This window comes from Orussus abietinus, unplaced genomic scaffold, assembly GCF_000612105.2.
Source record: "Orussus abietinus isolate OABI.00-Male unplaced genomic scaffold, Oabi_2.0 scaffold101, whole genome shotgun sequence".
NCBI lineage: Eukaryota > Metazoa > Arthropoda > Insecta > Hymenoptera > Orussidae > Orussus > Orussus abietinus.
In genome coordinates this window covers 225,924-251,406 of record NW_019394361.1, presented here as the reverse complement: position 1 = coordinate 251,406, position 25,483 = coordinate 225,924, and the positions used below count along the sequence as shown (strand labels likewise).

Genomic DNA, 25,483 nt, shown 5'->3' with positions numbered 1-25,483 from the left:
GATGCGCGGGACATCGGCCGAGGTGTCGCGCCTCGTTATACGGAGGGTGTTGCCGCTGCTTTCGGTCGCCAGTTGGCAACTACGCCGCCCGCGTACATGGGGGTACCCGTGCCACTTGTACGGTCCCGTAAGGCCCAATAAGTGCCTTCGCTCGTGCGAGAGGGTACGTCCGGCGCGCGCATAGGACCGCTCGTGCGGGACACTTGTTTACGAAACGACCGTCGATTTTCATCCTTTAATTGCCCTCCGGAAGACGCGTTTACAAACTTAAGGTGATATGAAAGAGGGTCATTCTATACATGTCAACGCGTCGCAATATTTATAAAACTTTTCTCCAAACTGGGGGCACCGAGTTATCCGAAACTTTAACACGTGATTATGGCGACCCTATGGAAGAACGCGATTCTCGTGAAATTTCATTCTTCGAAGAGAAATGTTCTTTTTTTTTCTATCCTTGTCCGAGATAAGTACAAAATCTCGTTCGAGAAATGAAATTTCACGAGCATCGCGTTCTTCCTTAGGGCTTCCATAATCTCGCGATGACGTTTCAAATGATTCAGTGCACTCGATTTGGAGAAAATTTTTGTAAATATTTGGACTTTTTGGTATGTACATATGACGCTTTCGTATCACCTTAATCCCTTGCGGTGCTACGTCGAGTCTGACTCGGCACTTATAAGGCGATTTCAGAAATACGGATCCGCAAAGGATCATCGTAGAAACACGGACTATAACATGAAAAACTGAGATCTTGTCGAAGCATCGCAATATTCTAGGTATTCGCGCAAGAAAGCCCCCGGAAGTCTCCCTTGCCGGTCGCCGAACGGACGTTCGTTCCGCCCGGAGCTCGACCAGCAAATGGCGCGCCTCACGGCGTGCTTAATCGCGCGTTAATCGGCGCCCCCACCTCTTCCCGCACCTCCCACCCGCCTTCGGATCCGACGAAGAGGGCGCGCTAAGTGACCGGAAGTGACACGATTTCCCACGGGACGGTTTCCTGTCCCTCTAATCTCCTTCGGCTTGTCCGCGCACCCAGTGAGCCGAGTCCACCCGAGCGCGACCGAGTGGAGCCGAACACGCATCGTCCGCCCGTATCCCTTCGACGTCGCGTTCAACAATTTCGTCCCTCCCCCCTCCCCACCCCTCCCTTCCCATCGAAGAAAAAATTTCGGAAAGAGTCCGCAACGCTCCTCGACCCCCCGGAATCGTGTTCAAGAAGAAGGGGTTCACGATAATTAAAGCCACCCTCTATGGCACCTGTAAGCTCGGTACAGAGATTGCATAACGATAACGTAAATAGAAATTATCTAAAATCGAAACTCGAGAATAGCTCAAAGATGAAGATGACGAAAAAAAAAAAAGAAAAAAAAATCACGCTTTCTCATACTCGGCAGAAATTCTCCATCTTACAGACCGATGCCAATTTTAGATCGACGTACAGAACCGTACGTAACGATTATGCCTTTTGGCAATAAACGTCCGAATTACTCCACTACCCAATATGACGATCGATATAATTGAACCTGTGAATTTAATTTTTCAGGTTTTCGGCCAGCCGCTTCGTCATTCTCGGCACTGCTCGACGGCGGAAACGAGTCTTTGGCTACGGAGGTTAGGTTCCGCTTGAGTTAATCCCGGTTCGCTCGAGTCAAATAGGGTTTAGTTGATTCGACCGTGAGGTTTTAACCGAACCTTTGTTTTCAGCGCGAGACGCGCGGGAGAGGAAGCGAAGCGTAGGTGCGTTTACACGTGTACGAGGAGCGACATTCCATCGAGTTAAGAGCCCGTGACTCTTTAATTTCACCGGGGGATCGGCCCGGGGAGTTGAACCTCCGTTTCCTGCGCTCTCGGAGTCACGACGTAGCTGGGCCCTTAATTATCCTCAGGCGACTCGGAGTCGACTTCCCGTCTTTATTTCCCTTTATTTCCCGCATCCAGAGAAGAGCATCTCGGGTCATTTCTTTTAACGGCGTTCACCACCAAGTGGAGACGATGACTTCCACCGCTAGATGGCACTAGCATCGAGTTCGGTGGGAGGTAACCAAAACGTACTTTCTCGCTCGGATGAGGGAGACGCGACGCATAATGGGCAGTGTTTAGCAACGGGCGAAAAATGTGTGTGTATTTTGCACGTATACAACTCACACAACGGCTAGACGCCTCTGGACTAGGCGCCGAAACGTGTGTGACCCTCGGCCGCACGCACACGCAAGTTGGACGCTCCGCCTAGAGTCGACAACGGTTGCTAAAGAATGCCCAAATTCCGCGCGAGAAACTTGAAAATCCTGAAAAAGGTGCTCCACGGGGACAACGATTTTGAGCGTATTTCTCAACCGATCGAGCTCAACGAGTGCTCGTTTTAAAGATAAAATGTTGACGTGTGTTTATATGGGAGCGATTTTCGATCGAGCACCTCCTTCCTAGGTAAAAGGGCATTGAAATTATGTCGTTGCACTTTTTTATATGATAATGACCACTTATCGAAAATCGCTCCCATATAAACACAGGTCAACATTTCATCTTCGATATGAGCACTCGTTAAGCTCGATCGATTTAGAAATACGTTCGGAATCGTTGTCCCCATGAGGCCCTGCAAAATCGCTGGAGTGGTGAGCGCCCTTAACCCCTTGCCGTACTTTCACGAGTCTGACTCGTGATAAAAAAAATGTCGTGCCAAACGTGACCATCGCGAGTCCGACTCGTAATCTCAATTCCGGGCAAGGAAATTCTTCCTGCGCTGCAAACGTCCATCCTCGCCATTTCGGCCGACCTTGAAAATTCTCACGGTTCATTTGGGCTAGGATTTTACCGAGCTAATTACCACGGCAAGGGGTTAATTGCCGTTATAACTGCAAATTTAAACTTGTATTTGAGATTCCCCAGGAGGCGTTCGATACTTCGGTATTCGAAAGAGATACGTAAGGTAGAGAAGTGTACAGGGCACAGACCATGGTACGACGTGCTTACGCATCTTGGGCCGTAAAAAAGAGGCTTTAAAGGAAAGAAATAAAATAAGTGTAACTTCCGTAACCACCGGAAAGAAGTATTCCTGCGACGACGCGACGGACGGCGAGTCTTAAATATTTAAATTGGCCCAAGGTATTCCGTGATTTCGGTGCAACGTTTTTCCTTCTTATCGGTGTCTAGGAAATATTTCGGCGATCGAGATAGTACACGGGGGTTTATCGACGCCGTAGTTCCTCGTTACTCTTAGAGTAACTGGGATGCAACGAGGTGGAGAAAGAGGGGCGAACTCTGGCATTGCTCGGAATCCTCAGGGTCTTCTTTTACACGTTGGACTGCCTCGCGCGAGATGATAGGAGTAACAGCCTAACATGTTATTACGAGGTAGCCGATCGGTAATCACCTCCTCGGAACAACCTCGTAGACGAGGCGGCTTCGCGTAGATTGGAATCTTCCTTTACATCCCGTGCAGGATCCTTTGGATCGAGCCGGGAAGGAGCGTAAATCTCAAATATGTATCGGGAAATAATCGCGATTCGATGATCCTCGTTCCGCGATCGGTCCAAATGTAATTCTTGAAAATCGAAGAGCCGCAGCCTAGGTTGGAGCGCGAACAAGTATAAGTATTAAAGTTCTCATTGCTCGTGTTCGATGTCGATCAAACTGAAATCAGGCGTGCCAAAAGCGAGGCCATGTCCGAGCACTCGCGTTAGACCAAATAGGATAAGGCGATCTTGTGCACGCGTTACAAGCGAATCGTCCAAGCCGCACCTCACAAGTACCACTTCTCCCTCGTTCATCCTCATCGAATGTAACCCTAATTCCGTTTAACGTCGTTAAATGGTTCGAAAATCGGACGTGGGACTCGAAGCGAATCGTCCAGGTCCCACCTCACGAAAACCGCTTCTCCCTCGTTCAAGGGAGATCCATCGTTAATCCCCGTCGAGTTTATCGCTAATTCCGTTTAATGTCGTTAAGGTGAAGTGAAACACGTCGAGGAACTTGATCAACGTCGATAAAGAAGATTTTTCTAAATGCCTACGCTGCCGACGTTTGTTTTTATATTGACAGCTGTATCGAATTACATTGAATATTGTACCAAATGGCATACTCCACCTGTCGTTTTCGTACAATAATTATAAAGAAATCGAAGTAAAACTCCAGAAATCCTCTGGATTCATGCCTTTTGGGGCCCTAATTGACTGCGGAGGGACCCCCTGCGCCATCTGTGATTTCCAGGTCAATTAAATTTTCACTCCGAGACCTCGTATTACCATCGTTTCAGCAAAGAAGCGCATACAACACTTTTCTTTATCCCGTTCAAATGCGAGTTTATCGATTACCAGAGTGTTCTAAATTCTCGTAAAATTGTCCTGACCCTTTCGATTCTCATATCAAAGCCTTCGATAATTGTATACTGATCGAAATATCAGAGCTCGACGCCATTTTGGTTCTGGTCTGGACTGAGTTAAAACATTTTTTTGAAAAATCCAAATTTTGAATATGTCAGGACAATTCTTAGGTGATCAGGAGTGATGTGTCAAAGTTTCGGACAGTTTGGTCTAATACCCTTAAAAAAAAGTGTTGTATTCGAGTCGACTGATTTGAAGGATGTTTCACTTCACCTTAAATGGTTATAAAATCGAACGCGGGACTCACCTCGAGTACGTCCTGGGCAGTCTGAAGGTACTCCCGCAGCATGGCCTCTTGGATAGCTCGCCATTCCTGCCGGGGGTCTTCGAGCTGCGTCGTCTCTGAGGGAAAAGAAAAAGGCGGGTTGAAAGAAAGTAGGCGCTGCGCGATCACGAGATCCAACCCTTTCGATTTAAAAGTTAATAAAATTGAAGGGAAATTTTGTTAAAATATCCGATCAAGTGTACGCTGTATTACGTGGTATACCGGTACAGTGGAAGCATACCGGAGAAAAGTATAGCCGTATCGAAAGGGTTGTCGCCGAAATTCAGCTTGTCTTTCCACGCGAGGACCCGTAATCGAGATTAGAAAATGACTCTTTCGAGGCTCGGCACCCTCGGTCTCGGAGTTAGAGCCTGTTACGCGAATGACCCTCGAAAAAAAAAAAAGAAAAAAAAATCAGGAGATACCAATTCCAAAGTTGGTTGGGAACCCCGTTAACGAGAGTCCATTGATTCGGTGCTGGGCGGCCGAAGAGAAGGAGAGGGACTCACGGTTGACATGATTAATGTAGTAAGCGCCCACGTGCTTGTCGTAGGCCTCCTCCCAGCCGAGCGGAAGCTCGTTCCCGATGCAGTCCGCGAAGGTTTGGGGCTTCGTGAATCTGCAATAAGAAGGGGTCCTCCATCAGTTCAAAATTAAATACCTCTCGCTGCAGACGCGCCTTAACGCCACTCGAATTACGCGCCAATTTACATTTATGGCGGTGCAGTGGCGTAACCAACGACCGCGCTCGCCCTTGCGGCGTTAACGCGAAACGGCTCGTCCTTAAGGGTATGTGAAAGTGGCGTTCGCAAGGTCAATCGTTCGTGAAACTCTTCCACGAAGTGGGTGTACCAAGTCATTTCAAACTTCACAGGGTGAATATAGAGGCTATATTGTGCCCATAATTATGAAAGTGGTCTAAGTCAAAATTAAAAAAAAAATCAGTTTATCAGTTGTTTCACGCCATATTATTTCAAACGAAATTAATTCAATGTAATTTCGAAACAAAAAATATATGACTTAGACCACTTTCATAATTATGGGCACATATGATCTTGACTCTCGTGGAATTTAATTTTATATAAAATATGTTAAAAAAAAAAATTGAAATTTCATGGGTGTCAGGACCTTCCTTAAAGCCTCCGCATTCGCGTTATAAAGTTTCAATCGGTTCGGTAGACCCAGTCCGGAGAAAAGTTTCATAAACGAGGCCTCTTCGACGCCACTTTCGCATCACCTTAACGTGATATTAAAGGGTCATTATATATATACATACATAAACACGTCAAAATATTTAGAAAATTTTTCTCCAAAACTGGGTGCTCCAAATAAATTGAAACGTTAACGCGCGATTATGGAGGCTCTAAGGAAGAACGCGATTCTCGTGAAATTGAATTTTTCGCCCCTTCTTTTTATCGGAAAACGATACCTAGTTCTATCGACCGTTTCAAAGGACGAGCAACGCGAGAGCTAGCAATCGTGGACGCACGTTACACCCCGACTCGCCATGCGTGTAACGAGGCGCTCCCGGGCGGTTTGCACGCTATCGCGATCGCGCGAGGCTGAAAAGTGCATTTTAACGCACGACCGGTGGCCCGAAGTGGCGCGAGTGTCCGCCAGAGGGCGAGGGGGTCGTGCGGGGCGGGCGAGTGCGTGTCGGAATGTCAAGGCGAGAGAGACCTCTCCAAGGAGAGGATCAAGATGGCCGCCCTCGGGCGGTATCGGGGGGCAAGTGGTGCCACGTAAGGTGCCGTAGTACTCATCGAATCCCTCCAGGTCCGACCTGGAACCCTCGCGTCAGGGAGGGCTCCAAGTTGCACGAAGAACGACGAGGCGGGTCGAAATCATGAAAACGAGTCTTGTCCTCTCGCGAAGAGAAAAAAAAAATATATATATAGTGAATATAAAAGCCCTAAGGAAGAACGCGATGCGCGTGAAATTTCATTTTTCGAAAATAATCTTGCATTTATCTCAAAGAAGAAAAACATTTTTTTTTTCCGGTAAAATGAAATTTTACAAGCATCGCGTTCTTCCTTGGGACCCTCATTAAAGTTTCAGATAATTCGGTGTACCCGGTTTGGAGATGTTTTATAAATATTTTCACGTTTTGATATATAGAATGAACCTTTCATATCGCCTTAAGGTGATGTGAAAGTGGCATCAAAGAGGTATCGTTTATGAAACTTTTCTCCGAAGTGGGAGTACCGAATCGTCTCAAACTTGACAATGTGAATACGAAGGCTGTAAGGAAGGTCCTGAAACCCATGAAATTTCAATTTTAAGATAATTTGTTTGTAGCCATTTTCAAGAATTTTAATAACAAATGAAATTTCGCGAGTTTGAAGACCTACCTCGGGGTCTCCTTATTCACGTGGTAGAACGTGAAACAAATTGGTACACCCAATTCGGAGAAAAGTTTCACGTACGATTACCCCTAAGATGCCACTTTCACCCCCCCTTAAGTAACACGGTGCGAAGAAATTCGGGGAAGCGTTCGGTGACACGGAAAAACTACAGAACCGCGCATACTTGTGCAGCGGCAAGAGCGCGAGGCGGGCGGGCCGACCTCCCATGGTCGGCCGGAATTCACGGTGAAAGTGAAGAGACGAGAGAGTGCCCCTCCCGCGGCTCGAGTGGGTACGTTCTACCGGAACGCGACTACCGGTTGATGTCGAATGGGGTACCACGCGCCCATCGCGGTGCCCGCTTTCGGTATGCCCAGGAGGTGACACACCCTGTACAACCTGTTCACGTGGCTCTTGGCGACCCTCCTGGGGATAGAATAGACGGTGGAGTTCCTCCAAAATTTCATTAGAAGATCAGACATTTTTCCACATGGTCGTCTCCGTTGGATAGAAAGTCATTTCTCGCGAGGAGAACGCCATTATTTCTATGCGTCTCCTTGCATCTATTTCGTTCCTCCAACCGCGATGAGAACGCCAATATTTCTGTACATCTCGTTGCATCTATTTCGTTCCTCCAACCGCGATGAGAACGCCAATATTTCTGTACAACATCTCGTTGCATCTATTCCGTTCCTCCTGGCGCCGCCTAGACGCTCCAGGGGAAACCTCTCCCGAGGGGGTGCGGGGCTCGCTGACTCGGTTAGAATCCTGCTCGGATTTCCATCGCGATGCGCGCCACGAGAACCACACGTTGGAGAAGAAATACGGGCTCCGCTGAGATCGGCGAGAATTATCATCAAAGGAAAATACAAAAAAAAAAAGAGTAACAGGAAACGCGGAAACGTTTCGGCGCAAGGTGCGAAGTTTCAATAGGGGATTTTAAGGGGATGTCAAAGTGGCGTCAAATAGGTCTCGTTCATGAAACTTTTCTCCGAACTGGGTGTACCGAATCGATTCAAACTTTGCAATATAAATATGGAGGGTATAAAGAAAGTCCTGAAACTCATGAAAGTTCAATCTATTTTTCTCATTTGTTTATAGGTATTTTTTAAATTTTGTGGAAGAAACGAAATCTCACGAGAGTCAGTACCTTCCTTATAGCCTCCACATTCACTTTGTAAAGTTTGAAACGATTCAGTACCCTCAGTTCGGAGAAAAATTTCACGAAGGATTGACTCTTCGGAAGCCACTTTCACATCCCCTTAAGGTGATACGAAAGGGTCATTCCATATACATATGACCCTGTCGTATCGTTAAGGTGATACGAAAGGGTCGTTCCATATACATATGACCCTGTCGTATCACCTTAAACGTTCAATGCCCGTCGGGTTCCGATCTAATTCGGTCGGGCAAGGGTTGGCGGAAAGTAGAAATCCGACCGGCGGATTTCGTCGCGGCGCGGCGGTCTCGCGGAATCCGGGCCGGCGATTTCCTCGAGGAATCGTCAAACCGCGCGAGGCCTCTTCAGCCTTGGCATACCGGAGCGTGCGAGACAATCGCGCATTCAGCGTTTGATTTGTCGCACTCTCTCTCGTCCTCTCCTCCCTCTGCCCGCGTCTCGTTCTCTCGCGTCCTTCGGCGTCTATCGTACGCTCCTGACCCTCTTTCCTACGACGGGTTTCCCCGTCTCTCTCTGGCCCACGCGCCCTTCGCTCTCTTCCTCTCCCTCTCTCTCTCGCTCTGTCAACATCAACGGAGGAGCGCAACCGGTGCGGCCTAAGGCCAAGAGCGCCTGCGCGGCTCCGGTGTTCCAGGATCCCCGAAATCGGCCTTTATCAACGCCGATCGAGAGGGGGATTCGATTGCCCCTCTTGAGCAGAAAATTGTCGCGCCGGAAACGTGAATCACGGGCCTCGGAGGAGAAAGGACCTCGCGTGCAAGCGCCGACTCGGGTTCTAGGACGATTACCCCCCTGCGAGAGGAATGCGCCGTTAAGGGGGCTGGAAAGTGACTTTTTCTTCTCCGCCTTTTCTCTCTCTCTCTCTTTCTCGTTTCGTTTCTTCATCGGTGGGCCGTCGTTTCTCACGACTGGTCGAGCCGAAACGGCGGAAACTTTGACTTCGCGAATTGAGTCAGGGTTGGCATAAATTCGGCTTTTTCTTTTACAAAAAGCCCAGACAATGGTTTTAACCAGTTTAAGGGGATGTTAAAGTGGCATCCGAAAGGTCAATCGTTCGTGAAACTTTTCTACAAACCGAGGGTACCGAATCGTTTCAAGACTTACAACCTGGACGTGGAGGCCCTAAGGTAGGTCCTGAAACTCATGAAATTTCATTTTTTTTTTTGTACAAAAAATGATTGAACATATTTTTAAGCAAATTATTTAATAATTGAAATTTTACGGAGGACCGGATCTTTTTTATAGCTTCCATATTCACATTGTCAAGTTTGAGACGATTCCGTATGCCCGTCGATGGAAAAAACGCTTTAAAATTTATATCGGAATATTTTAACGTTCCGGTCTTCTTACTGGACGGAACTGACGCGGAAATCTATGAATACCCCGATGTAAGTCCAGGAAGTTATTTCAGCGAGTGCACGGACGTGATGCCAGTACATGGTATGAACATGCCCGAATCGAGCGCAATGCGTTAAATTATTCGTATTTGCTCTCGCAATTTGATCGTCCGCGCCGAGACAGTCGCAAATATCGTTCGCGGTCGAGTCCCGCCCAGAATCTCGTATTTGTTCGATTTATCTCGCCCGAGTATATCTGCCTCTCGGTCTCTCTTCCCCCCTCGGGGACGCCAGTCAGAGTCGACGTAGACAGAAAGTGTGAGAGAGAGTAGCGCGTCGCAGCTCGGCGATTACGCAGAAAAATTCCTCGACTCGCGCATAATTTTCGATTGCTCAACGCCGAGCGGCCTGGAGGACCGAGGGCCACGGGGCAGGGGGAGGCAGCTGAATTTATCGGATATCGCATTCCAAACAGAAAATTCCTCAGCGGACTGGAAGGCGAGCGGGGCGCCAAACTCCAAAATCGAAGCTGCCGACGTCTCGACGCCCACTGCTCGATATTACGGCGGACGAGCCGATGTCGGCTCAAAAATCTGACGAAAGGATAAAATACTTAACGCTGAAGCCACGTAGACCCACCGGTTCTCGTAAGATCACCGAAGTTAAGCGCCGTCGGGCGCGGTTGCTCCTTGGATGGGTGACCGTCAAGGAGGACGCATTGCATTGCATTTATGAAAATTTTTCTCTAAACTGAGTGCACCAAATCATTTTAACGTTAACACGTGATTATATGGAGGCCCTAAGAATAATCGCGAGGCTCGTGAAATTTCCTTTAAAAAAAGAAATTTTTTTATTTACAGTAGTCTATGCCTCTTACAACGCCACGTCCTCTCGTGCGTAAGCTCCATCTCGCTCGGCTCGAGCTTTCCTCTTTTCGTTTAGAGGAAAAGGAAACGGTCGATCCAGGAGAAGCTACGAAGATCGGAGTTACGAGATTCGAGGGTTCTGCCAGCTTCCCGTCGAATTCTTCCTAGTAGAGCGGGCAGAAGGAAAGAAGGGAAAAACGCGAAGAGAAGAACCCTCGGACCTGCCTCTTGCTCCACCCCTCCCGTCGTTCCCTAAATGGCCGTTCGATTCGACAAGGCCGGAACCCAGCCGATTCATCGCGGCGACCTTTCGATCTTTCCGCGCATGCGCGCCTCCACATTCTCACGTGTCCCCATTGCGCGGTCGACGTATACGTTGGCACTTGTCCGCGCGCGCGACTCTGCGCGCGCATGACCCTGCATTCCGGAGTCGTGACGTCACTGGCGAACGCGCGATCCGCGAGCCCCGACTCCCCGACCCGCCGCCTGACAAACACCGATAACCTCCGCGGGGCTCTTATTTCCGGATACGATTAGCGGGGGGCCCCCTTCGCGGCTCGACCCCCGCCTTCCCGTCTCGCGACTCCGTTCGGATCGAACGAGATCCGAGCGCCGACAATGGCCGTGCCTCTCATCCCACGTGACCGTAACTGGATCCTCGGAATTTTAAGTTTCGATCATTCCCGCCACCGGAGAACCCCGATCGAGATTCGGCTGGGCCTTCTTAACCCTTTCGCTATACGAATTTTGCATTGATTCGTGGCTTTAATAAGATCTTTCGACGTGGCTCTTTTTTTCGAATTCTTTGACTCTTCGACCGTGGATAACTTTTTCGTCACTTTTCCGTTCCGTAGCGCTGTACTCGCGAATCAAGTAGTCCCAGCGAAAGGGTTAAGATGGCTACATACAACTATAAATCCTGGAGATTTATCATCCGTAAAATTAAATCGAATAACGTCCGCGCGTCAGTTAAATCGGCGCGGATCTATCGCAACGGTTTGTCACCGTGTGTACGGGTACGTTCAGGTTTGGGGCAATCGCTCACCCGGATTCTCTTGTTTTCCGACGTTCTTTGGCGCCACGGAGTGACGCGTACGGGGCAACGCGGCAACCCGACGTAGCTTAATATGCAAATAAAGAAGATAAGAAGACGGATCTCGGGCGGAGCGACACTTTCCGCACGGCTTCCAACGCCGCGGATCGCTTCCGCTCGGCAACGTTCAACGAGGTTGTTTATTGTTTATTGTTCATTGTCTATTGTTTATTTTGATTCGGCCTTTTTTTAACTACGGGTCATTATTTTTTTTTCTCTTTTCGCCAACGCTACACGCGAGGTCCCTCCTTGATGGTCACCCCCATCCAAGGAGCGACCGCGCCCGACGTCGCTTAACTTCGATGATCGTACGAGAACCCTTCTTTTTAAATTTGTCTATTCAACAGGAGGTGTTGAATAGACAAATTAAAAAAAAAAGGGTTCTCTTACGATCATCGAACAACAAATATAATTTTATAACAATCCATAAAAAAAAAAAACTGAGTATCCTAGACACAAATATAGTCTAGTGCCTGCTCCAAGTGAGCTTACCAGAACTTGTTCTTGTATATACGTTTGTTCATATTTTTCTGTGGTTCTTATTTGTTATTGTCATATTAACGTTGCTCTATTGGTATTTCGGTGTATTGAAACTTCCGAGAGTTTGGTACGGTAATCTATGTTTGAGTAGGAACGGTAAATTATTGCTCCTTATATCAGCTGTATGTTCTGTAAGCTCATTGCCCTTCGGTCTATTTTCGGTGAATGTGTTTCCAAGAATCGGTGTATCGACGCGGTTTGAGCGTTGATTTTCGACGAGGTCTGGCCGAAGAAAATGCATCCCTCGCAATGGCCGCGATCCGCGCTCTCCTAGCCCTCCCTCCGACAGGCCGTTTCTTCGGGTCGGCAGATAAAGAGTCCGGTCTCCGCACACAGCGAGATCATTCATTACCGCGGCTCGATAAGAACCGCTTTGCATCGATCCATTCACGAAATACCGCAAAGCCGCTCGCAGAGCCCCAGGAATGCGAGGCGCGTCGGATCGGAATGTCGCCCACCGTACCGTAACCGCGCGGCCGCCATTTTGTTTCCCCTCTCCGCCCCGCCGCGGCGGACGACGCGAATATTCAACCGTGGGGACGAACGCCAAACGAAACGGTGGTCTCTTTAAGGTGATACGAAAGAGCGAGCCTATACATCTGAGAAGTCCAATCGCTAGTGAAAGTATTCTCCGAAATGAGTGTACCGATTCGTTTGAAATTTTACCACGGGAATATGGAGGCCCTAAGGTAGGTCCTGAAACTCATGAGCTTCCAATTTTCAACAAACATTTATTAACCGAGATGAGATATTGACCGCTTCAGTTCGTATAATCGTGAACGTAGACTGTAAAAGACTTCAAGATAAATATTAATGTCGGCAACGGGACGCGCCAGCTTATGTTACCACTTGAGTGTTCAAAATGACGTTACCACCAGAAAGGGTATAGATGAATTTTAATTAATCGACCTCGATTAAATTTCCCAGCGCCTTTCGTATCATCTTAACCTGGTTATACTTCGAATACTCTCATTTAAAATTTGCCAGGTTCGGATAGCAACTCGGCTAAATTCGTTTCTCCTGTTTTCTTTTCTTGGACGCGCAGTCGCGCGCTCTCACACGCGCACGCGTTCTCACGGTCGCGTTGCGAGAGAGGCTGCGCGGTGTGCGCGTGCGCGCTCGTGCGCAAGGAATGCGAGTGAAACCCTCGCATTCCGCGCGAGCAAAACAGTCCCGTGTTCCATTTCGTTTCTTTTCGCCGCGACTCGACTTCGCGCTTCGCACTCTGCCCTACGTAGTTAGCAAAAACGAATCGACGGGCAAAAAGAGAAAGAAAAATAGTAGTCAGTATATTAAGGCGATATGAAAGGGTCATAAACCTGGGTTTTATGTAATATATTTAATTTACTGGAAAGGAAAAAAAAAAAGAAAACAAGAAAAACCGCTGTTTTTAACCGGAATGGGTGTCAAAAAAGCTTTGCTAACCCTGCTTTATATCCCTTTTAATCCAGGATTTACGTGCGTTCCCCGAACAGGGTTTGACACCTTTTTCCTTTTTGTTTGGATTTCGACCTTTTTACTAAGGGGGCCAACTGCCATCGTTTCTTTTTTTCATTCGCCAACGCTCCGCGATGCACCTCGATGGTCACCCATCCAAAGAGCGACCGCGCCCGACGTCGCTTAACTTCGGTGATCTTACGAGAACCGGTGTATCGACGCGGCTTAGAGTCGACTAGGGCTCGACCTTACGTGCACTCGCGTACGCACCGTACTGGTCGGTGGATTCGATTCCCGTAGGGACATTCACCGAGGCCAAGGAAGAGCGAGGGAAAGAGGGAGAGAGAAACGAGTCAGGTGCACTCGAGTCTCGGCCTGCGCGTGGGCAGGTGGCAGGGCACGCGTAGGAGTTTTCGGCACGGCTCGGCTCTCCGCTTTTCCGTACCAAGGACGCCAACGCCGGTCACCGGCAAAACTGGGAAACCTAACCTCACCTCGTTTGTACAGCCAAAGTCCCACCGAGCGAGTCGGAGGTGTCGCGCAGAGCGCGGCGCGTCCAAAAAGTAGAACCAATCCCTATCCTTTCGATTTAATCAACGTAGGAGGGATTTCGTGAATAAAATTTAAGGTGAAGCGAAACACGTCGAGGAACTCAATCGACGTCGATAAACAAAGTTTTTCTAAATACCTACGTTGCCGACGTTACAAATAGATATCCATCGAAACGCGAGAGCTCGACGCCATTTTGGATACGGTGTGAGCCACGTTAAAAATGTTTCTTTGAAAAATTCAAATTTTGAAAATATGAGGATATTTCCTAGGTACTCACGAGTCACGTGTCAAAGCTTCGGGGATTTCTATCCAAAACCGTTGAAAAATAGTGTCTTATTCCAATCGACTGATTCGAGGGGGGCCTTACTTCGCCTAACCGCCGCTTGACTCGACCTTGAGTTTCGGGGCGAAAAAATTGACCGACTCGCATCTAAACGTCGATTTAGGCTACCCGACACGTATCGGTATTATTTTTTTTTATCCTACCGGGGGTGGTTGCTGCCAATCCGACGATACCGGCGTTGCAAGGTTTCGTCGGATCGGCAGCGGTACGTGTCGGAACCGATACGCGTCGATCCGTGTCGGATGGTATAATCGACCTTAATTCCGAGTTGCGAGTCGCGGAATCCAAGTGCGCGGCGTAAACGCGGTGAGTAACCACTCGAACGGTGCCCATGGGGCCCGAGTAATCGATTCGCGGGGCCCGCCCCGTAGCGGGCCGATCTCTCCCGAGAGGAAACGCGCATGCGCGCGCGCGCCGCTGGGCGACCTTCCTTCGGCCGCCATCGGGATTAATCGGCGCGCGATTAATCTCGGGACCCTCGGGTCCTCCCGGGTCGGAGCAACCGCGGGGAGAGGCGGGCAGCGCTGGAGAATGCACTAAAACCTGTCAAAGTGTATTTTTAGACCCCGACCGGCTGCATACACATGATATACCGGTCGGTCCCCCCGTTCTTCCGAAGGGAGGCCGCGCATGCGCATGCGCGCTCGCCCGACGCTCCACGTGGGATCGCCTCGAACTCGAGCCCGGATGCGACCGCGAGCCGTTCCCCGAGTCATCTCGGATCCGACCAATCGAGCCGAGGGTCGATGTCGCCATTTCAATTTAGTCATTTAGCTTCCTCCCCTCTGCATCGAGGAGGTGCCCGTCCTCCTCCGGTTGAAATATATGGAAAATACGAGTTCCCCTCGACGACCGGCAAACACTGCATAGCACCACGTGCAGCTGCAACCGAGCAGGAAACGATTCCTCTCTTTCTTCCGGTTGGATCGACCCAGGTAATACCCTACATCTCGATCGAGGAGAAATGCTATTAAGATATGAAAGGCGCCGTGGAACTTCATCGAGATCGATCGATTAAAATTCATCTGTACCCTTTTTGGTGGGAACGCCATTTTGAGTACTCAAGTGGGACCATAAGATGGCGCGTCCCGTTACCGACATTTATGTTCATGTCGACGTCTTTTACAGTATACGTTGAGAATGATACGAACCGAAGCGTTCCATATGTCATTTCGATAAAGTAACGATGAAGGGATCGACGTAAAATTGTCGAAATCCCGCGAATGCATTATTTTACTCTCGTATCACCTTAACGGGCAAGAGTGCTCGGATAAGCGCTCGTCAATGTCTCGAGGAGTCGCGTAACCTAACCTCGGAAATTAGCAGGGAACTGCAATGTCGATAAATTTCACCCGGACGAGAACCCGCTTCCCGATACCGTCCGAGCGGAGATCGAGATATCCGGCGCTTCCCCTATCGGAAATCTGCAGTTCCTCCTGGAGGTGTTCGGGACGGCGAGGGAGGAGGATCGATTTCATCCCCGAGGCCCCGGGACCGCGAGCGAGTCCCCGTATAACGACCGGGCTGTAAATCATCGCGCCGACAGCCTACAAATTGGGCAACAAAGGTAGTCGCGACGGGGCGCCGCTCGCGGGGTGCAAAAACCGAGGGAGTCGACCTAGAGGACCCGTTGGGTCCATTGTCCCTCCCTCGGGCTTCCAGGAAGTCACCACCCGCTTCCGTAGACGAAACCTAACAGCGATGACCATTACCGTCAAAGAACGATGGAAGCTACCGAAACCGATAATCTAGGGACAACTACGAAGACCAGCCGAAACAATGACGATCGAATTGGAACGTAAAGGCCCGCGTAGACGAAGGTAAAGAGCAAAAATTTAGTTGCAGCTAAACGTCACAGATGGCGACGTTGGTCCTAAACAGTCGTCTGAATAATGAATTCCCGGGATTTCGACAGTTTCACATCGATATGATTACTTTTACGATTACTTTACCGAAATGACACACGGAACGCATCAGTTCGTGTAATCGTCAACGTAGACCGTAAAAGACTTCAACATAAATATAAATGTTAACGGGACGCGTCAGCTTACGTTCCCACTTGAGTACTCAAAATGGCGTTACCACCAAAAAGGTTATAGATGAATTTTAATTTATCGACCCCGGTTAAATTCCTCGGCACCTTTCATGTCACCTTAAGGTGATGTGAAAGTGGTGCCAAAGAGGTATCGTTTATGAAACCTTTCTCCGAGCTGGATGTACCGAATCATCTCAAGCTCGACAATGTGAATATGGCGGCTACAAGGAAGGCGCTGAAACCCAGGAAATAAAAATTTTAAGATAATTTCTTTACAACCATTTTCAAGTTTTAATAACAAGTGAAATTTCGCGAGTTTCAGGACCTACCCAAGGGTCTCCTTATTCGCGTGGTGAGATTTGAAACAAACCGGTACACCCAATTTGGAGAAAAGGTCAAGAACGATCGATCCGTTATAGATGCCACTTTCACATCCCCCTGATAGGTTATATATATTAGGGGGTCCCACAAGTTCCTTCCGCGCCGTGTATTCATTTCGTATAAAAAAAAAAAAAAAAAAAAAAAAAAAAAAATGGGAGAAACTTATGGGACACCCTAATATCTCCACGACGGACTTTGAAAGGCACGCTCGCGTGGCTCCGTCCTAAGACTCGCGAATTCTGATTGGACGGGAGCGAATGACGACCGACCAATCCGGGTGGCGCGCCGAGAGGAGGCGAAGCGAAACGCACCTCGCCGCGGCTCTCCGGTGGCTCCGTGTCGCGCGTGCAGATTTTTTCCTCGCGATAACCTTCCCCAAGCGGAAGGTGTTCCCCGACTATCCGGCCACGTCGGCGGCGCGGATGGCTCCCTAGCGGCCTGTCATCGTCGCCTAGCGGTATACCCGCTCGGCAGTATCAAAAGATCACTAACAAGGAAGGTACCTGAGGTGTCCCCCTCCGATTTTGTTCATTTTTAAATATGTTATAGAGGACTGAAATCTAAGGGACCCGTGTTTTTTTTTTATCGGCGGATAAACACTTTTAGAGGGTAAAATCAGGCTTCAAAGTTGGTCGTGCAAGGGGGTGAGTTGGCTGTTTCATATAAAAGCACTCGACCGATTTTCATGAAATAACCGTAAAAACGTAGGGAATGAAGAATTATGAAACATGCATTTGGAATTTTTCGAAAAAATTCATTTTTAAGGGGTGAGCCACCCCTTTGAATACTTCTTTTACCCCTTAAGCGAGCAGTAATTATTCTATCCAATTGAAACTTTTTTTGTAGTGTTCTGGTTTATAAATTAACCAAGTTTCATTTGGATAGAGCAATTACTGCTCGCGTAAGGGGTAAAAGAAGTATTCAAAAGGGTGGCTCACCCCTTAAAAATGAATTTTTCCTAAAAATTCCAATTGCATGTTTCATAATTCTTCATTCCCTACGGTTGTTTCATGAAAATCGGTCGAGTGCTTCTATATGAAACAGACAACTCACCCCCTTGCACGGCCAACCTTGAAGCCTGATTTCACCCCCTAAAAGTGTTTATCCGCCGATAAAAAAAAACACGGGTCCCTTAGATTTTAGTCCTCTATAACATATTTAAAAATGAACAAAATCGGAGGGGGACACCTCAGGTACCTTCCTTGTAAGATGATACGAAAGGGTGCACGTATACCCACCGAAAAGTCAAACTATTTATAAAACTATTTTCCAAACTGGGTGCGCCGTGTTATCTAAAACATTGACACGCGACTACGGAGACCCTAAGGAAGAACGCGATGCTCGTGAAATATCATTAAAAAGAAAAAAAAACGTTTTTTCGTTCTTGTCCGAGATAAATAGAATTTTTTTTTTCTTCGAAAAATGTAATCTCACGAGCATCGCGTTCTTCCTTAGGGCCTCCGTGATCTCGTGATGACGTCTCAAATGATTCGATGCGCCCAGTCCGAAGAGAAGTTTTATAAATACCTCGACTTTTCGGCATGTATATATATAACACTTTCGTATCACCTTAACGTCTCTCGCATCGGCTCCATTCGGCGATCCCCTTTTTTGCCACTCTCCTCCGAGTGCTCGTGGAACGAACAAGGACAGCGGGCGACGGCGGACGACTCGGGTACGGTTACGGTGACTTTCCACGTTACGGGGACACCTCTCGTCGAGGAATTCCGCCGGGCTTCGCGCGGCTTTAAATCGCTAGCGCTTGCGTGACTTCCGCGAGGTCAATCCTCGGGATCGAGCCGGGAATTCCGCCGACAGGAGAATCCCGGGAATCGTGGGTTATTCCGTACACAGCGAGGAGTCGAAATGGAACGTTAGAACACCTAGCTGGATTTTCATTTTTTTTCTCTCTCTCTCTCTCCGGTTCACCTTGCATCTTTTTCGCTCGGTGCGGCTGAATTTGCCCCCTGCCCGTGAGAGAGGCTGCGACGACCCCGATTCCCGGAGCGATCTAAAATAAATTCCCCGTCGTTAAGGATTCCATTTCGAGAAAGTTAAAACGAGCGTCCTTATGCGAGGTTCCCACTCGAATCTCGCGGATTCGAAGTGACGATCTCGCCCGTGGAGCTCGGAGCAGAGAGGGCTGAAAATGACGCGGCACGATTCGAACGTTAACCGCTGGTCCGCGACGATCGGTCGGCTCGAATTCCACGGATACGCCGCGCGGAATTCGCGGGCGGCGTTACGAGGGCCGATAATTAAGATTCCAACGGTACCGCCCGTTGGAGCGACTCGATGCGGCGAGATCTCCCGCCCCTGGGTGGGATCGAGGGGCACCCGCGGTCTCGGCCAAAGAATGGATTTTCGAGAGTTCCCGGGCGCGCGGGGCTCGGCGTGCGGCCCTGGCGTCTGGAATGCGGGCGCGGCGAGTCCGCGTGTGCGCAGGGGCACACGTATAAAGCGGGCCGGCAGTCGCGGTGGCCGCGAGGCTCGAAGCGCGCGTAGGACTTACCTGTCCCTAGGGTCGATCCAGGTCGTTTTCCTGGTGTTGTGGTCGATGAAATACACCTTGCCGTCGAAGTCCTGGGCGACGTCCCACCCTTCCGGAAGCGGTATCTCCCCATTCCGTCTCCTTGGCATATTTCACTGCGCTCTAAATCCATCCAAAAACCTATCACTGGCGCGCCGGGAAACGAGCGCGTGCGCGCGCAGGTACACGGTAGCAGCCGGGGAGGGCGGGATGAAAGAGAGAAACGGAGGGACCGGGGGACGAGTAAAAAATAATAAATGGACGAATGGACGGGTGGACACTCGGAGGGGGAAGAAGACGAGCGTCGAGAGGGGAAGAGACGGAGACGGAGAGATAAAGAGAGAGAAAGAGAGAAGCGAATTACACCGGCTATACTACGCTCTTGCTTATTCCGCCATCATGAATACCTCATTATCATGAGCGGAGTGACGTCAGAGTCCCCGCCTTCAGATTCCTCTCGAGCGGAATTCCACCGTTAACATGGTCGGCCCCGGAGGAAACCGCGAAGAAGGCCACCGGACCTACCCGGGGAACGGGACCACCGGACGGCACTGCTGTCGGGCACTTTAAGCAAGACACACGACGGCCGAGCGATTACCCGGCCGCGAGCGCACTCCTCACTTCACCATAATAACTCGTCCATCCTCGTCGGCGGGCTCCGCTCCGGTTCTCTCGGGAGCGAGAGGCGGACGGAGGGACTCCGTCAAGGTCGCCCCGCGCACCACGCGACCACCTGCGCACTCGCGAGCCCGTTCCACCCCTGTCCGAGGTTACGCACCGTCTTCCTCGGCGTCTTCCTCGACGTCTTCCTCGACGTCTTCCTCGGCCTCTCTCTCGGGCCCGCGACCGCGGCCAAGCACCCTCTCTCTCCCTCCGCGGCAGCCTCTAACCTCCGTTGGCGCGGCGCGTCTCGGCGCTCTCCGCGCGCGGCACTGCTCCGCACTGCTGCTCCGCACTGCCGCCTCCGACGACCGATCGCGCGTGAAAGCGCGGCCCGATGCGTGCTCGTACCGTTTCTCGAGGGTCTCTACCTCTCGCCAGCCGGGAGCATGTCGAGGACTCGAGACATGCCTGGGACGTGCGCGCGGTGTGCGCGCGGTTTGCGCTCGCCGACGTTTCCCCTCCCTCGCCCCGCCGCCCGCGAGCGCCTCTTTCTCTCTCCCTTCCACCGCCGCCGTTCTCTGCCACCTCCCCCGAAGCCCGAGCGCTCTCGTGTCTCTGACCGCTGTGCACGAATGGCGGCGCCCGCCGGTGCCCTTTCCCGAACCTCGCATTCCGGCCGCGGCGGCGCCACCGGGCGACTCCGCGAGCGCAGGTGCGCCGTCGGCCGACCTAGCGCCATCTGCCGCGCGGCGCCTCACCCGAGCCCGGCATGCGGCGAGGCAGCGAGGACGAGCGAGCGCGTGCGCCCTGTCTCTCTCGCGCCCCCGGAGGTGGCCTCGTCGCCTCTCGTTTTCGCCTCTCGCCGGCAGCTCTAATTGCGGCGTATTAATTAGGAGCGCTCCCAGAAAACGCGGTCGACGTATCGCCGAACTTTCGGTGCGTAGACGCGTCGTTGCATGAGAGGACTGTTTTTTTTTTTTTTTTCGGAATATCGCGTTCCTTGGGAATGATCATCTGTCCTCGCCTACCGAGCGCATTTACGTGCTTGGGAGCATGGAATAATGTAATCCGCGAATCCTGATTTTAAATACAATTACTATTTATTTGGAGTCCTAGGAATCAGAAATAAGCCGGAATTACCGGTTTCGTTCTCCCTTGCTTTCCTCGTCGGATAGTAGTTACGTTCGTAGGAAAAAAATGCGCCGCGGCGGGGCATTCTTGGTAAAGCTGCATCCAAGTTCTCGGACCTCGAGGAAGTTAATATTAGATATTTAACGAAAGAAATCTAGACATTCCGTTGGAAGCATTCTGGGAATTTGACTTTGGGCCAGCGAAAGGTGGTTTTCTCGCCGTCGTGTGTGCACTTGGGGAGCAGCTGCGACGGTTCGCGATTGAATCCCCTCTCGTGGCTCGGCGCATTCCTCATGGCGAGCATGCGCAATAGCGGACTCAAGAGTGACTCTTGGGCAAGATGGCGCTGGAAGAAACAAGGAGGCGGAGCCTGAAGTACGGGATAGATCCACGGTCTCGTATGCAAGCTGGAAACTTCTATGGAGGGGAGGCGATCAATTTTTCTAAACTGTTTTCATGAAATATTTGAACATCGGACTCGCTGCCATAGGGTAAGGTCTGCGAAATGGTAGCAGAATACATTGTCGTTCTCTATCCCTCTTGCGCTCGCATACGGAAGGTTCTTCAAGGTCATGTTTGTCAGCACTTTGCTGCACTGAAGCGATTCGAGGGGGGAGCTTATGAAACAAAAACTGACAACAAAACTAATCCGTTAATCGGGTTGTCGAATTAACTTGTTAACACTTTGCGACCTAGAAATCCTCGTTACAACGTCAATTCTAATCAATTTAGAAGACGGGCATCGAGATCTTGCATTCGCGGGCGAAACACCAATCTTGGGATTGTTTAACAGTACCGAGGGGCGGCAGCTTTAGGAAATAAAAGAAGTATCAGTTTTATACCTTTGTTACACATGTGGACACATTCGTATGCATTTGTTATAATCACGCGTTAAAATTTCAGATAATTCAGTGCACCCAGTTTGGAGAAAAGTTTCATAAACTTTTTTCACGTGTTGATATGTATAGAATGACCTTTTCATATCACCTTAAATATTACTGGATATTTTATTGACTTACTGTTACAGAAATGTTAACTTGGAGTAGGTCAATTACGTCAATACCCTGTTAATAGAATGCAATTCGGATAGGCGTGTATTAACGAAATTTTCGGTATTTGAAAGGCCATAATTTAATATTTTGAGGTCATCTTTATACCTCACCCTTATAATAGGTTTTTTGATATTACTCGACGTTCGGTATAGATTTGGTTTGCCGCCGATACACAACGCAAGGTGGCTGCCAGACCACTCGAGCAATTTTCCCCTTTCGTCTCTTGCATCTCCCCCGCCGAAATAATGACGCCCAGTGCTGCCTTACTCATGTTTCAGAATCCATATTTTTGCTCCATAATGATCCGTCTATGTGACCGTCCAATCAGCAGGTAACGTGAGAACGATGTGATGATCACCGAAGCAAGAAGTTCGCCAGGTTCGACGATCAAGCGAAGTGTATTATTTTCCCCGGAAAGTATCCCTGGGCGTGGTAACTTTCAGGGCGCCGAGGACGTCCACCAGCGCTCCTAAATACCTAAAGGAACGTCTGAATATACCACGTCACCGCGGGAAACATGGCGACGTCGGAAAGTGACGACTTTGAAAGCGCTGACGAAGAGGTAAACCCTCGAAGGGCATCAACGACGTATTCGTCGCCACGTTCTCAAGCTGTTGTAGACTCCGAGTCGGATGATGGCACCGAATGTATGTCAGCTATACAAAGCCCTAGATATACAAGGAATGTTGATAAACAGCTGATGGATCGTAGAACTGTCAAGAGAGATGAAATTCCTAGTAAGACTCCACCTGGTACTATGAGGGCAAGTCGTAATGATACTTGTTCGAGTACGACCGATTCCTTGTCGGATGATAAAGAGAGTGGCATGAATATTGATAAGAAAGTCAACATGGATAGGTCAACCGAGGAGACTAATGATGCAGATAAAGATGGAGTTCACAGAGGGCACGTTATGGCTGCCGAAAAGAAGCACGCTCAAGGAGTCGAGACTCGGAGTGACGACAAGTGTGATCTATTGGATAAAGCTCAAGATGTGATTAAGCATGATCTAGAAGTAAAAGATAATGGTCGGACAAGTTCTAATTCAATGGTGAAAGAGAAGGTCAATACGGATGGTCTAGGAGTAACAGCTGCTTCAAAGAAACGTGTCGAAAAGACAGAGAGAATGCATAGACAACAGAAATCCAAACAACCTCGACAAACAGGAACTAAAAAATTAGGGGTTAAAGTTGATTCCGTAATGTTGGCTAAACCTCCGATCGTGGGTGACGGTGCGATTGAGGCAGCGATTGCACCATTGGAGCGGAATGAAAAGTCTTCGGTAGAAGAATGCCTTGCAGAAGTAGATAATGTCACGTGTAAGTTAGGTACAATGAATGTAAGCGATTCTAAAAAAGAAGAACAGGATATACCACCATGGGATAGTTCTTGGGACAATGCCGTTAGGCCTCCAGGTGTTCCAGAATGTTGGGAAGAATTTATGGAAATGCCTGAGGAATTAAAGTCTGACAAGAAGTTTAAAGAAATTTTTAAGTCGGAAGGGTGGAAAGGAATCGAAGATATTGATATAACAAAAGAATTGAGTGAACAGAGCTTTTCATCTGGCATGGATCGTGCGGCATTGTCGAGTGAAAATGAGGACAATAGTTGGGGAGGCTGGAGTAGTTGGGGTGTCAGTTCATTGATAAATACTGCCACTGTTGGAGTGTCGACGTTGACAAGCCATGTTACCCATGGGCTGTCAATGTTGGAAGAATCTATTGGAGCACCTGATCCTGCTGAATTGGCTAAGGAATTAAATGAAGAAAAAGAGTCTCCTGGTAATATATTTCTTTATTCTGAATCCTATATTTTGTAAACATTTGTCTTGGTTTTTTTTTTTGTAAATTATTGTATTAACACATTCAACATCATATATATTTTGAGATTTTCTCTCCACATCACTTAAATTGTATTATATTAAAACATATTGAATTTCGGTTAACGGCGACTGTCATAGCGTAAACAAAAAGCTGAATGATGGTCATCGGTGACCACCGTGGCATTGAATGTGTTAAATGAAATCGGGAAAGTTTTCATTTACATGTATACATTTTATAGAAAGTGAAGAACAAGAATCATTGGAAGAAACTCAAGCACCAGGAATCTTTGGATTCAGCAGTATTATTTCTGGAGTCTCATCTTTCACAAAACTTGTTGAATCTACTAGTTCCAAAGTTATTACCGGTGGCTTAGATACCTTGGAAACTATAGGCAAGAAAACCATGGAAGTTTTGCAAGAGGGAGATCCAGGTTTAAAGAAGAAAAGAGCATTCTTTTTAAATGAAGATGAAAAGCCAAATTTGTCCAAGATCCTTAGAGAAGCAAAGGAAAAAGCAGATGCTGAGGAAAAATCATTGGAGGAGAAACAATTAGCAAGGAAAATACACTTCGAAAGTCTCTTTGACGATTGTCAGGGTCTCGTTCACTTAGAAGCTTTAGAGATGTTGTCAAAGCAATGCAATATAAAAATACAACAACGGCTTGTAGGCCTGGATGATAGTGAATTAACTTCCATGCAGGAAACTTTGGAACAGGTGAAAGAATTATGTGATTTAGGAGATGAGGATGAGGATAATGATGAAGATAAACTGGAGGAAAAACTAAATAATGCCTGTCAAGACCTTGGTGTAAATATAACCTATGATAGACTGTTCAATGTAAGGGTTGTTATTATTATAATTATATTGTAATATGTTTATTTGAGTACTAATTATAATTCCTCTCATCAGATCTGGGAAGAAACAAAGTCTTATCTATCATCTGTCGAGACGCAGCCTCATTCCGATCGAGTTGTGTTTCAACAAGCAGTTAAAAGTCTAGCACTAATTACGGCATTTGCAGTAGAACGTTTCCACAAGACTGCTGAGTTACTTTTAATAAAGGAACGACGTAGTACCGTCAATGAAGCAGATGCACTGGTGGAACTTACGCACATTCTGACAGGACAAATAAGATCTGCCTCAGATTTATTCACAAATTGCCTAAACGAGTTTGCTGAAAAATCTGAAAAACCAGAAGTCATCAATGCTAACATCACTACCATATACTTGGAGGTAAGGGACAGCAAAAAAAGTATCAATGAGATAAAATTTCATTGTGCTCTGAGGTTACGTGATTTATATTATTCAATATCGTTATTTTTTTTTGCAGGCGGCAAACGCAAGCTCTTACGTTCAAAATGCTTTTGAACTACTTATTCCCATCTTACAAGTTGGTGCCATATAATGGTACTGTGTTTGCTTCAAAGCATTTTGTACATGTAATGAATTTTTATACATAAAAAGGAACATTAAATGCCATAAATTACATGATTATGCTGTTAGTCTCTGTTATGATTTAATATGAAACCTTATTTAGTAAGAAAAATATCTGAAATGACATGTGATAGGAATAGTTTCAACGGTCAAAAATGAA

General features: G+C 48.3%; 2 protein-coding genes across 3 annotated transcripts in view; one reads left to right on the top strand and one right to left on the bottom strand.

Moving 5' to 3' along the window:
• Positions 1–20,040, bottom strand: part of LOC105696613 (protein kibra) — a 46,242-nt gene extending 26,202 nt beyond the window's left edge. Inside the window, exons 1-4 of the mRNA XM_012419211.1 lie at positions 19,688–20,040; positions 19,263–19,403; positions 5,151–5,260; positions 4,624–4,718 (exon numbers count right to left, since the gene is read on the bottom strand). Coding sequence (XP_012274634.1) covers positions 4,624–4,718; positions 5,151–5,260; positions 19,263–19,390 — 333 coding nt within the window. The 5' untranslated portion in view covers positions 19,391–19,403; positions 19,688–20,040. The remainder of the gene's footprint in view (positions 1–4,623; positions 4,719–5,150; positions 5,261–19,262; positions 19,404–19,687) is intronic.
• A 1,305-nt stretch (positions 20,041–21,345) lies between these two features.
• LOC105696614 (protein FAM114A2) lies at positions 21,346–25,380 on the top strand. 2 transcript variants are annotated; one of them, XM_012419212.2, is made up of 5 exons: positions 21,346–21,505; positions 22,345–23,847; positions 24,128–24,726; positions 24,799–25,122; positions 25,220–25,380. In XM_012419212.2, the coding sequence occupies exons 2-5, from the start codon at positions 22,584–22,586 to the stop codon at positions 25,292–25,294; spliced, it is 2,262 nt and encodes a 753-aa protein (XP_012274635.1). In that variant the 5' UTR covers positions 21,346–21,505; positions 22,345–22,583; the 3' UTR covers positions 25,295–25,380. The 2 variants fall into 2 exon arrangements, with proteins under 2 accessions (XP_012274635.1, XP_012274636.1); XM_012419213.2 differs by lacking the exon at positions 21,346–21,505 and having other exon boundaries at positions 21,662–23,847.
• The last annotated feature ends 103 nt before the right edge of the window (positions 25,381–25,483 follow it).

What these genes read in the sequence shown, in the direction of transcription:
- LOC105696614 (XM_012419212.2), top strand. Translation starts at nt 22,584, where the DNA reads ATGGCGACGTCGGAAAGTGACGACTTTGAAAGCGCTGACGAAGAGGTA. An exon ending in TGAAGAAAAAGAGTCTCCTG is followed by an intron (nt 23,848 to 24,127) that starts GTAATATATTTC and finishes TACATTTTATAG; the next exon opens with AAAGTGAAGAACAAGAATCA. An exon ending in CCTATGATAGACTGTTCAAT is followed by an intron (nt 24,727 to 24,798) that starts GTAAGGGTTGTT and finishes TCCTCTCATCAG; the next exon opens with ATCTGGGAAGAAACAAAGTC.